We start from the raw sequence: 13,679 nt of genomic DNA, 5'->3' as shown, positions 1-13,679 counted from the left end.
TGATTATTTGATTAGTTCCTAATTTCTTCTTTTAACTAAAAACAATAGAACACAAGAAATACATAAAGTAGGGTAAAGCCAGTTGCTGTATTGGATTTCTATTCCAAGAGTCAGAGTTCGTTCATGAAAAGAATACTGTTTAGATAATTTGAATATTGTTTGTGCCTCTTAAAGTTATTAACAGATCAAAATCCATTACAATATTTGACATTTTCTTAGTCTGATTATTTTAGCAATTTCAAAGTAAAAACTGTTTCAAGGAGCTCCATTTTAGTGAATTTTTTCAACTAAAAGGAGCCATTCCTAGAGAGCTCAAATTTAGAAGAGCATGTTAAAAGTTAAAACAATAAAACCTCCAGTCAAATAAAATAGAACTCTGACTTTACTCCCAAAGAATATACCCATCTATGTATAGACGGGTATCATAGTAAAAGGAAGAGTCCCAGGAGTCTTTTAATCATACCTATAAGCTTTAGAAAGGAAAAGTTTTCCTTCATTGCATATGGAGATCTGCTCAGCATTCTTGGAGTGGCCATTGCCCAAAACCACTTAGTGTTACAAGCATGCAACAGGATTATGAAAACCAGCATTTTATTCTCAAATGATCAATCAATGCTATCTTTGCTGTAAAGGAAAATATTGGAAATAAAGGTACAGAATCCAAATACCAGTAAAAACTAGAAAACTGAGCTCCATCATCATTCATAAAATGTCCCTTTGACACCATCAATGGTCTCACCCAGGGATAACCTGTTTGCGGAATGGAAATTTCAGTTAAGAGTTGAGATATCTAAAACACTACAAAACAGTATATATCCCACATTAGAGTAGACTCAGGTTATGAGATGTTTTCGGAATTCAGTAACTACTTTTTCAATTTTCAGAACTATTTTCTTTCTGTTGGAATTTAATAGCATCAGTAGCATCTTTATAATAGAAGAGAAAAGAACATAATACTAAGAAACTGATATATACAAGTACAAATGGACGCAAGAGGGAGAAAATCCTGCTATTAAAGATGTCCTGAACACAAGTAATGATGGAGAACGTTTTTCTTTCAAATTCAAATGCAAATAATATGCAATTGCCAACACCGACTTGATTGAATATAAGTGATGCTCATGGATGAAATACATATTTTTCTTCTTGTCACAGATGTGGTATTTGAAATTTGAACTACAGATTGATGATTTATGCAATGGAAACTTTGTATAAACTTTATACCAAAAGATGCTTTCTAGAAACTTCCTATAAATCAGACTAAAGTGGCTGTCCAATAAAAATACAATAGATAATCTTCCCTTTGTCATGAACATGAAAGTTTAGGGTATATTAACTATTGTTTTACGGATTTATGCAATCCTGGGAGAATGTAGATTTTATTTATAATAAAAGATGTTTTCTTTAAAAATCCCGTAAAGGATAATAAAGCTCCTCTCAGTTAGAACAGCACAATAGCTCCATGTTTATATAAGCAAATCTAAGATCTATTAGTTGTGATGCTGAAATAAGAATTATAAAGGAAAAAAGAGTAGAACAGGAGAAAAAAATAAAAGGTTCCAAGTCCTGTCGGTAATAAATATGATTGAGGTCTGTCCCTAATACCAATATGCAGATGCAAACCAAAAGGGGTTGGGGGACGGAGGGTGTGTGGAGGGGCAAATTTGATAATACTTTCCACTTCCTCTTACTATATATATCCATATGTTCCTTTAACCATGTCTGCTTCAAGTTCAAAGTCAGAGTAGCCATGCTCTGCTTGGTGAATGACTCGGAAAAATTGAAAAGTAAGAATACAACTCAGACTCGGCAAAAACTCACTGACTTGAGTGAGCCTTATTTCCACTTTTTCCTTTCTATAGTGATGCATGCCAAGTTTAAACTCACCGAGTAAAACTCTTGGGTATCAAAAAGTAGTGAGTACTTGTGAATCAAACACATTGCAACCTAGTGTGACTCACTGTTAAATTTGGACAACTAGGTCCAAACTCCATGTTCTGATGCTCAGATTAAGAGGCTAATATTTTTGTTGTATTCCTCTTTCTGAGAGGTGTAAAATCCATATAAAAATAGTCTTAATCCGATGAGCAGAACTTATATTTTGAATTTATTATTCTTAATAAATTATATGTGCAAAGGTCAGCCAGTTTTGTAATGTAGGCTCACATGCCCAACAGATGTGTCACACACCCTCATTGATGGATATATATATACAGGAAAAGTTGGAGAGAATTGGATCACAAAAACAACTCACATCTTCCTCTCTCATCCTAAAAAGTACGAGCTACCTGGAGGACGAATTTCAGCCACACGTGGGAAGGACGAAGAGGATTTTTCTGCTGCTAGGGTTTCTGCTGCTAGGGTTTCGCAGAAGTTTTACCAGCGTTGACTTTGGTCAACGCTTGGTCCAAACAAGCTGAAAACTTGTGGGAGGTTCGATTTTTGAAGGCCATACTACCTGGCACAAAAATCGAGGTCAAAGGGTTGACCGTTTTGCTGCTGCGTTGACTTTTAGCTTGCTGCCCCTGCGTTGACTTTTCAGGACAGCGTTGACTTTTGTAGAACTGAATTGGGTTGACTCATCTACTGGTTGGAGGGTTGTTGTGACACATGCTGGGCTGGCTGACCAAAGGAGACTTTGCTGGTTGAAGCATCCTGTTGACCGCCGAAACAAACACATACATTTTTCTTGTTTCTGATTTGTCTTCTGTAAGATCTGCTTATATGTTCTATCTGCATTTTGCTTATCTACTTGTATGATTGCTGTGAGAAAAGTGAAATTGCTCTTAGCATAGAACATCTACAAAACTTTACATGGTATCAGAGCTGAGGTGAAGACAAACTCTATCTATAGCAATCATCATCGAAGGAAATGGATTCCTCTAAGCTTGAATTCAGGGAGAATGACAAGCTGACTGGAAGTGATGACTTCCATGCCTGGAAGATGTTATTAGATCTCAAATTAGAAGATCATGATCTCCTAGATCATGTGACAGGGAAGATTCAAGAACCTCCATCAAATGCCTCTGCTGCTGTTAAACACAAGTATAAGAAGGGAGAAATCAGAGCAAAACTGCTGATCAGGGAATCCATAAATAAGAGTCTGGTTGCCTACATATCTGAACTAGGCACATCCAAGGAGATGTATGACAAACTGATACTTATGTTCCGAGTAAACAATGTGAACCAAGTGCTATTCCTCAAGAACAAGTTGAAGAATATGAAGAAGGGCCGAGACGAGTCTATTCAAACTTTCTTTATGAAGTTGACCGAAACCAGGAACAATCTGCTAGCTATTGGGGAGACAATAGCTGATCATGAGATGGTTCTCACCGCACTTGGAGGACTTCCATATGAATGGCAAGTATTCACAACTACCATTCTCAACAATAATACCATCCCTAACTTTGATGAGCTTCTGTCTAGATGTATGCAAGAAGAAACAAGGATGAAGGAATTTGATAATGAAAGAAATGCTGCCTATGTTGCTCATTCCCGAAAGAAGAACTCTGGTGGTTCCAAGGACAAAGGAAGGACTAAGACTCAAAAGAAGAAGGGTAAATGTTTCACCTGCCATAGGACTGGACACTATGCTAGAGAATGCCCCTTCCAGAAGAATTCTCCCGATAGTGACGACAACAACAACAACCGAAGGAATGGGAATCAAAGAAATGACAAATCCAAAGGAAAGAGGAAGGCTCACTTTGAAGGAAACCATCCACCTTCTAAAAGGACCAGAAATACCAGGTATGAGGAGTCTAATGTTGTTGATAAAAGAAATGAGTATATTCTAATATCTGCTCTCTCAGCTGCATCTCCGCCCGACACTATGGATGTCTGGCTAATCGATAGTGGTGCCTCAAGACACATCACCGGATTCAAGGAATCACTTTCTGACATGGTTGAAAGGGATACTAATCTAGAAATTACCCTTGGGGATAATGCCACTTATCCTGTGAAAGGGACCGGGACTGTGACCCTCCACTTGTCTCAAGGACAAGTCCTCCATCTACAAGATGTACTCTATGTACCCAAATTGAAGAAGAACCTTGTGTCTGTATCTGCCATGGAAGACAAAGGATTCAATGTAACTTTCTCTGATGGAAAGGTACTCATGTGGAAGAAGAGCTTCAAGGAAGCTATCTCAATTGGTTTTAGAGTTGGTACACTCTACCAGGTTGGAGGGAGTCCGTTGGGAGCTATGACTTGTGATACTATCCGTCAAACCGAACTATGGCACCGAAGATTTGGACACCTTCATTACAAGGCTCTTCCCGAAGCAAGGAAGGTGGTGACAGGGATGCCTGATTTTGGAAATAATCATAAAGGTGTATGTAAGGGCTGTGCTGAAGGAAAACATACAAGGGGACCTTTCCCCTCAAGTGTCACAAAGACATCTGAGATATTGCAACTGGTCCATTCTGATCTTTCCGGTATGTTGCCTGTAACATCCCTGGGGGGATGTTCTTACTATATGACATTTACTGATGACTTCTCTCGCAAAACCTGGATATACTTCTTGAAGAAGAAGGATGAGGCTTTCATGTGGTTCCGTACCTTCAAAGCCTTGGTGGAAAATATGACCGGAAAGAAGATCAAGATTTTGAGGACTGACAATGGCACTGAATATGAGTCAAATGAGTTCAAAGACTTTTGCAGAGAAGCTGGCATTAAGAGGGAGACTACCACTGCATATACTCCTTAGCAGAATGGTGTTGCTGAACGCAAGAATAGGACTATTGTGGAAGCTGCCCGTGCCATGCTATGTGACCAGGGTCTTCCAAAGTTTCTGTGGGGAGAAGCTGCAAATACTGCTGTGTACATTCAAAACCGATGCCCTCATTCCGCTTTGGACTCCAAAACTCCCGAAGAGGTTTTCTCTGGTAAGAAACCTGATGTCTCACATTTTAGAATTTTTGGATGTCCTGTCTATTTTCATGTGCCGAAAGAAAAGAGAAGTAAGCTGGACGCTACTGGGAAGAAAGGAATGTTTGTGGGCTACAGTGAGACTTCTAAGGCATATAGAGTCTATGTACCTGGTCAAAGGGAAGTAGAGATAAGCCATGATGTCACTTTTGACGAAGATGCTTCCCTGAAGAAAGTAGTAGATCTTCCTAGATCTGAAGAAAACCATGAAGAAAGACCTGGAAATCTGGAAGAACCCCAGGATGAGACTATGCCTGATGTTGAAGAGCCAATGGACCCTATTGATCCTTCCCCTTCTCTAGGAAAGAGGCCATCATGGCTCAGGGACACCCTCGAAGATGCTGAGGGTCATGCTGCCCCAAGGGGAACATTCCGAGAAAGCAAGAAGCCGTGTAGATACCAAGGGTATCTAGCTGCCATGAGTACTATTATACAATCTGAACCTGGATCTTTTGAAGAAGCCATCAAGCATCAAGTCTGGAAGGATGCTATGCATGAAGAATATGAGGCTATTATGAAGAATGATGTCTGGGATGTGGTCCCGAGACCGAATGACAAATCTGTTGTCACCGCTAAATGGCTCTACAAGATTAAACATGGATCTGATGGGAGTGCTGAAAAGTTTAAGGCAAGATTTGTTGCCCGTGGCTTCTCTCAAAAGGAAGGAATTGACTATGACGATATATTTGCACCTGTGGCTCGATATACCACCATCCGATCCATCATAGCCCTTGCTGCTACGCAAGGATGGAGTCTTCATCAGATGGATGTCAAGATTGCTTTTCTGCATGGTGCAATAAAGGAAGAGGTGTATGTAGAACAACCTCTGGGATTTGAAGTTCAAGATCGAGACACTTATGTCTGCAGGTTGAAGAAAGCCCTCTATGGGTTAAAGCAAGCACCCAGAGCTTGGTATGAGAGGATGGATAGTTACTTGATGAAGCTGGGCTTCACTCGAAGCAATGCTGATCCAAACCTTTACTTTAAGGTTGAGGAAGGAAAGCCTCTCATTCTAGTGCTGTATGTGGACGACCTCTTCCTGACAGGTGATGACCCTCTCATTCATCAATGTAAGAGGGAGCTTGCTGCTGAGTTCGAGATGAAAGACCTAGGACTGATGCACTATTTCCTAGGCCTGGAGGTCTGGCAGAGACCTGGAGAGATTTTCCTTTCTCAAGGAAAGTATATTGTGAAGCTTCTGGAAAGATTTGGGATGGTGGACTGTAAGTCCGTGTCGACACCAATGGAACTCAACTTTAAGAAGTTGAGTGGCAGCGCTGCAGGGCCTATCTTGGCCAATCCTACTGAGTATCGTTAACTCATAGGAGCTTTGATGTTCTTAGTGAACACCCGTCCGAACATATGTTTTGCAGTGAATACTTTGAGTCAACAAATGGTTGAGCCTCATCATTTTCACTGGGTTGGTGCCAAGAATCTTTTGAGATATCTTCGGGGCACGATAAACCATGGGCTGAGATACACTGCCGGGAGTGTGATACTCCGAGGATATACTGATGCCGATTGGGCTGGCAGTGTGGTGGATCGTAAGAGCACATCTGGATGCTGTTTCAATCTTGGTTCTGCTTCGATCTCATGGATGAGCAGGAAGCAGAAGTCGGTGGCTTTGAGCACCGCGGAGGCCGAATACATTGCTACTAGTATGGCCTGTTGTGAAGCAGTTTGGTTGAGGAAGCTCTTTAGTGAGCTGTTCCAACATGTGCTAGATACCACTGTAATACTCTGTGATAATCAGAGTGGGATTCGTATGACTGAGAATCCTGTGTTCCACGACCGATCCAAGCATATTGATATCAGGTACCACTTTATCCGGGATATGGTACAGCGAGGCGCCGTAAGGCTCGATCATATAGGAACTGATGAGCAGGTCGCAGATATTCTCACTAAGCCCCTGGGGAAGGTCAAGTTCCTAACCTTCCGTGAGAGTCTTGGTGTCGTGGAAAGACCCTATGATGTGGGTCCTGTTGGACAATGAGCTCTGGGAGCTCTGGGGGGCTTTGGGGATAGCTTCTCGGAGCTATAAGCACTCATAATGCTTCTGCCCCACCCTTGTGATTATTGAGCTGGTTCGCCACTCATTTAATCTGTGCCCCGTATGCATCCTACCCATTGAGTTCAGGGCTCATGGGAAGTACCTCTCATTTGGCCAATGAGGTGTGGAAAAGCTAGAGACTATTAGCAAAGACTGATGGACGCATCAGAGATTGCCGTACTCTCTATCTAGGATGGCATGGTCCAACCACTTGATCTGGGATCAAGATTTGTGAGGTCTGGGACCTCTGGACTGATTATGTCAGTCGGGGAATGATGTCTTTGTGACTGACCCACTTCTGTTCTGAAATAAAGAAGCCAGCAAAGCAAGTTTCGGCAGGATGACTCACGATGTTAATTGCACTAATAGATGGAGTTCTCCCTAGTTGAGAGGGAGTGTTAAATTTGGACAACTAGGTCCAAACTCCATGTTCTGATGCTCAGATTAAGAGGCTAATATTTTTGTTGGATTCCTCTTTCTGAGAGGTGTAAAATCCATATAAAAATAGTCTTAATTCGATGAGCAGAACTTATATTTTGAATTTATTATTCTTAATAAATTATATGTGCAAAGGTCAGCCAGTTTTGTAATGTAGGCTCACATGCCCAACAGATGTGTCACACACCCTCATTGATGGATATATATATACAGGAAAAGTTGGAGAGAATTGGATCACAAAAACAACTCACATCTTCCTCTCTCATCCTAAAAAGTACGAGCTACCTGGAGGACGAATTTCAGCCACACGTGGGAAGGACGAAGAGGATTTTTCTGCTGCTAGGGTTTCTGCTGCTAGGGTTTCGCAGAAGTTTGACCAGCATTGACTTTGGTCAACGCTTGGTCCAAACAAGCTGAAAACTTGTGGGAGGTTCGATTTTTGAAGGCCATACTACCTGGCACAAAAATCGAGGTCAAAGGGTTGACCGTTTTGCTTCTGCGTTGACTTTTAGCTTGCTGCCCCTGCGTTGACTTTTCAGGATAGCGTTGACTTTTGTAGAACTGACTTGGGTTGACTCATCTACTGGTTGGAGGGTTGTTGTGACACATGCTGGGCTGGCTGACCAAAGGAGACTTTGCTGGTTGAAGCATCCTGTTGACCGCCGAAACAAACACATACATTTTTCTTGTTTCTGATTTGTCTTTTGTAAGATCTGCTTATATGTTCTATCTGCATTTTGCTTATCTACTTGTATGATTGCTGTGAGAAAAGTGAAATTGCTCTTAGCATAGAACATCTACAAAACTTTACATTCACAAATGGTGAGATTTGCCAGGCAGTGTCAATCAGCTAGGTTTAGGCATTGAAGTAGTTACTACTCCTCAATCGTACTATTATGTTCACAGTACTCAGTACTGTAAGTACCTTCATCACCCCTCAGCAAGGGATTCAAAGACATCATGTTTGCATTTGAGGAAAACACTTTTAGAATCACAGCGTTGAATTACAGGTGATTAACATTCACATCACATTACATCATACATGTTATACAGGTGAACAATGCATTGAAACGTTAAGATGTTAAAGAGTTGGGTGGTTCAACCACCTAATTACTTAGTAGTTAAATCTGTAACGTGAGACATCAGGTGTGTGTGAGAGATTGTCAATATTGCACATCATATGTGTATTTCATTTTCTCCCTCCACCCTCCTAAATAAACGAGCATGTCCTAATTCCTAGCATGGTATTAGAGCATGATACGAATCTTTGAAACAGAAAGATACAAAGTTTGGAGACTGAAGAGGCTTATGCATCTTGACTCCCAGCCTCAGTCAAGGGTGCAGATCTCTAGGAGTGTGCACATGTAAATTCCACAGATCATCTCCAGAAGAGGCACACTTTAATTGGCTGGTCTATCTATGCGAGGAAGACAAATCAGGATTAGGAGTTTAAGATCTTCAGTTCAGGCACTTGAAGCAAACAAAGTTCGTACTTCTTGTTAACTACTCCAGGAAACTTGGAATATTGAGATATAAGAATATATATTAGAAAGTATGAATATGAATGATGATACAATGAGAGTGAGGGGCCTGCTTATATATTAGGCAGGTGCCTCTTCATGGAGAGTCATGTCCCATTTAGACATGCCTCTTCAACCTAATTACTAATTAACTAATCATTATTACAATTATCCTCATTACTTATATTTATATTATTTTATATATTTTATTCGTAACATTGCCTTCCTCCTCAAAAAAGCTTTGTCCTCAAAGCTTGTTGATGCAAAAGGCTTGATCTCTTTTTCGGTTTCGAATGTCTTCTCGTCTCAGCACTGTCATCTTTGTTGATACAAGTTGATATGATCTTCTAAGTGACAAACAAAATTGTTGCACTGAGAAGGGATCAGACCATCCTAGATTAATCTTCTGTGGAATATTCTGATCACTGGAATTTCGTAACGAATTGTCATCATAGGACTGGATTGAGGTTACATCAATATTCTTTGGAACATCAGTTTGTTGTTTTTGTTCTGAATGGTCCTGATACATAACTTGGTTGAGTTGTCTACTCTCATGATTCAGATGTCGATAAGGAACTTTTTTGGTTTGAATTTCCCTTATTAAGTGTGTCGAAATTTTATGATTTCCTTCTGGTACTATGGTTGTTGAGTTAGGTACACAATCTTCGTTTGGAATTTTCATCATCTGGATTGTAACATGTGAGTGTGTTTTTCCTTCAACTGATTGATCATCTTCTTGAGTTCTGCTATTGACTGGTTCAGTATTTGTTTCTTTATCTTCAACTGGGGATGTTACGACTGACGACTTCGATACTTCCTCTTGAATACAATGTTCTAACTTGTCTTTTAACGACTTCTTGTCCTTCTTAAGCTTTTTAATTTGTGTTAGTAATTTTTTCGCTATGATCCTTAAGTCGCAAAACTTCTTCATCTCTATCAGCAGTGATTTTGTCAATTTTATTTTGCATATTTTGTAGTACTTTTTTACCTTCTTGAAAAATTACTTTTGAAATATCTTGGATGTCTTCTGGTGTTACTGAATTTGGCTTCACGGTGACATCTTATAGTGTTATTTTTTTCTTTTTGTAAGAAAATGTCAAAAACTTCTTTTTCGTATTCAGGATGAAGGAACCAAGGGTTTCCATCCAGGGTGAACCCAAAATAATGTCACCTTGATCGCTCCATAGGGTTTGAACTGAGAAGTGCGATATAAATGTATAATCCTCAATGTTTAACTGTAAATTGGTTAGGTCATATTTTTTGTTGCCAAAACAATCTAATTTTTTTATTATATTTGACTCCAGGATCACTAATTGGTTTGCGATTTTAGGCGTTATATAATTTTTATCTTCGGCAAGTGAGATAGAAATAGTGACATCTTTTCCCGCAATGGACCCTTTAATTCTAAATAGCACTGAAGCATAATTACGTGAAGTTTTTGGAAATCTTCCTTCCTTCAATTCCAAATTAGACTCCATTTTTCCTTTCGTTGACAATTTTATTGAATGATACTAGGTAACTTTGAATAATCCTTGGATGCTTCCAAACCTCCTTATAATTTTATAACTAGGCACTTGGATATATATCGACTACTTAATAAAAGTTTTTAGTATATATCACCACCTTTTTTCAAATAACTTTTTTATAAAACCTTTAAGGTTTTTTGGCTGTAAATTAAATTCCTTTTTTAATATATATATATATATATATATATATATATATTATATTATTTTATTTTATATATAATAATAATAACTTCCCTTCACTTTTAGTTTAACGTTTTTTTTTATTAGAAACTTCTTAAAGTACCTTTATATAAAACCTTTCACTATTTCCTTTATATAATTTGTTTACATACTTGGTGTCTCTGTGTGTATATATATATATATATATAATTGATCCCTCCTAATCGAACTTTGATAACCCTTGACATTAATTAAGCAGAACCATTCTTCAATCGTCACAATTTTTGGTAACCCTTGACGTTAATTAAACAGAATGCGGCTTCAATCGTTATAATTTATAAAATGCAAGTTGTGGAGTATTTTACGGACAGTTCACCGTCTGTAGAAGATTGATGAGGGAACGCACTGATGTGGTCATACAACTATAGAAGATTGATAGATGGAGGAGCGAGAGGACAAAAGCGGATGATGTGATGACGAATCTATAGACAGTGAAGAGGGTGGCGGTGGAGTTGCAAGAGGGGCAGTTGTTGTGAATTCGGGGACGGACGACTACTAAAGGCCAGTGGTGGTGGCAAACACAAACGCACAGGGATATAAGATAGGGAATTGCAGTCGAGCGACCTGAATAGCTAGCGACAATAGGGATGGAAGAATTTTGTGACGTTGGGAAGGCTGGGTGTTTTCGGTGGCTAGAATAGTTTTGTGACTGTGTCTAGTTCTTGATTATCGCAAAATGACATGGTCCGGCGGCTGCTTAGACGACAGCGTGGCAGGTAAGTTGGTAATTCATTTTGTTTGTTTTTTATTTATTTTATTTTTTTAAGTATATTTTCTTTTAATTTTTTTATTCTATTTTTTCTTTAATTGTTATTTTTTAATATATATATATATATATAACCTTTATTTTTCAAATTATTATTTTTTTTTAAATATGTTTTTTTTCTTTTAACTCTTCTAATGGCCAAAAAAGGCCTATCAGTTCCAAAAACTGGTAGCAAAATGCTTTAACAGCAACAATGTTGACGAATTTGACAATCAAGGACCTTGATCGGAGAAGGTGGCTCTATGCAGCAGTTAAGCAGCCCAGAGGACCAAACTGCTCCGATACCAAATGAAGTGAACAAAGTTTGTACTTCCTATTAACTACTCCAGAAAACATGGAATATAAAGATCTCCATTGAGATACAAGAATATATAGTAGAAAGTAAGAACATGAATGATGATACAATGAGAGTGAGGGGCCTGCTTATATATTAGGCAGGTGCCTTTTCATGGAGAGTCATGTCCCATTTAGACATGCCTCTTCAACCTAATTACTAATTAACTAATCATGATTACAATTATCCTCATTACTTATATTTATATTATTTATATATATTTTATTCGTAACAACATTGTTGTGCATGTAGGCAGGGGTATAGGTTTAATCCATTTAGTTTTTGAAGTAGGAAGCAGTGGGTGAATGGTGGAGATCGAAGCCTTTCAGTGTAATTCCTCTATTCAAGAGTAAGTAAAGAACCGTGATATGATTTGTATTTCAAATCTGTATACTTGCTGCTACTTTCTTCAGTTTGATGTGTTTCAGCGAATGACTCAGTTTATGAACCAGTTTATTGTATATATATATATATATATATATATATATATCAAGGCCAAATATGCAAAATTTGATGGTCATGTACGTAAACCATGTAGATTATTGAAAATATGCAGAAACATATAACAACATAAAACACAACGGAACTTTACTAATCTAACCTCTCATGCATAATAACAACACTTAATCAATAAAAGAAAGGAGATGGGACAAGAATGAAAACAACGGATTTACATGGTAAAACCCTAGTTGGGAAAACATCCACAGGAAGTTAATAGTATCTTTATTATCTTCAGTGATGTCCAATCTTACAAAGATCACCACGACAAACATTTCACTTTTTACAAAGATAAGACTTTAATATTTTGATATGTGTTTCATGGGACTATCTAACCTCTCTTATATATCAAGAGATATTGGGGAATTACATCTCAATAACACATGTGGGATAATGTAATTTCACCTCTTTATACCAGTGTAGATCTATCTTAACTCCGGATCTATCAAGCACCGAGGGGGATCAAATCCCTCAAGGCGCAAACCCTTTTTTTGAGTGCAAAACTTGAGAAAAGGTTTGCACCTTCTGCTTGATAGATCTGGAGTTAAGATGGATCTATGTTGGTTATATATATATAATTTTTATGTAACTTGACCGAGTCAAAATGTTTAGATAACATGATATAACAAGACATTACAACATCTTTTCCATATTGTGTTGGAGAGCATCTCTCAGCGCAATAATAGATTATTACAATGGTATTTTACTCCATGATGTGGGATAACATGTTTTACATAAACTTAGAGTTTCTTCCAACATAACCTAGACATTATTGCCTACTACAAGTACACATTCCAACATACCGTGTAAGGGTGAATATAGCAAAATTGCACTGAAAGCAATACATATTTGAAACAAAAAACATAAACAACAAGGCTCTAACTAGCCTCTATATCCAAAGAAAATCATGCCACAAGATATTACATAATAGTATTTTAGGGTTTGGATGGGTGGGGGGGTTTAGGGTTCTTTTTCTTTTTTATTGCTTTATGGTTTGAATGTTTTCTACAGTTGAACTAGCCAGTGTTACCAACTCCATACCAAATTTACAGATTTGGTATGGAACCAGTGTCCAAACTGGTTCACAAGATTTTAGGGCCAAACAGGACAATTACAGTTCCGGTTCAACCATTTTTTTAAACACTGCTCTTAACTGTATTATTATGTAACACTGCATAATAATAGTATTATTACAAGACATGATTTGGCAATGATCGTGACTTGTAACCATCATCATATATGTCTAATCATTGGATGGAAAATATATCTAATATGTTAAATTATGGTATGTTCTATGCTTAGAGCAGTTTACTTCAAATCTTCTTATTAGCCATTGTTTAGCAATCATATAAACATAAAGTAAAGTGCAGCTAGAACATTAAAAGATCGACAGAAAACATGC

The 13,679-nt window shown here is 38.2% G+C and overlaps 1 protein-coding gene across 1 annotated transcript in view; it reads right to left on the bottom strand.

Annotated features, from left to right (window-relative positions):
* Nucleotides 1-364: 364 nt before the first annotated feature.
* LOC149254683 (uncharacterized) overlaps nucleotides 365-13,679 on the bottom strand; it is a 54,008-nt gene continuing 40,693 nt past the window's right edge. Inside the window, exon 5 of the mRNA XM_089460206.1 lies at nucleotides 365-750. Within this exon, the coding sequence (XP_089316332.1) occupies nucleotides 699-750 (52 nt within the window). The 3' untranslated portion in view covers nucleotides 365-698. The remainder of the gene's footprint in view (nucleotides 751-13,679) is intronic.

This window comes from Pinus tabuliformis, chromosome 7 (assembly GCF_031772625.1).
Source record: "Pinus tabuliformis cultivar Carrire ecotype Pingquan chromosome 7, CPIR1, whole genome shotgun sequence".
Classification (NCBI taxonomy): Eukaryota; Viridiplantae; Streptophyta; class Pinopsida; order Pinales; family Pinaceae; genus Pinus; species Pinus tabuliformis.
The sequence above is the reverse complement of the archived record's forward strand: the minus strand, read 5'-3'. Positions and strand labels throughout refer to the sequence as shown.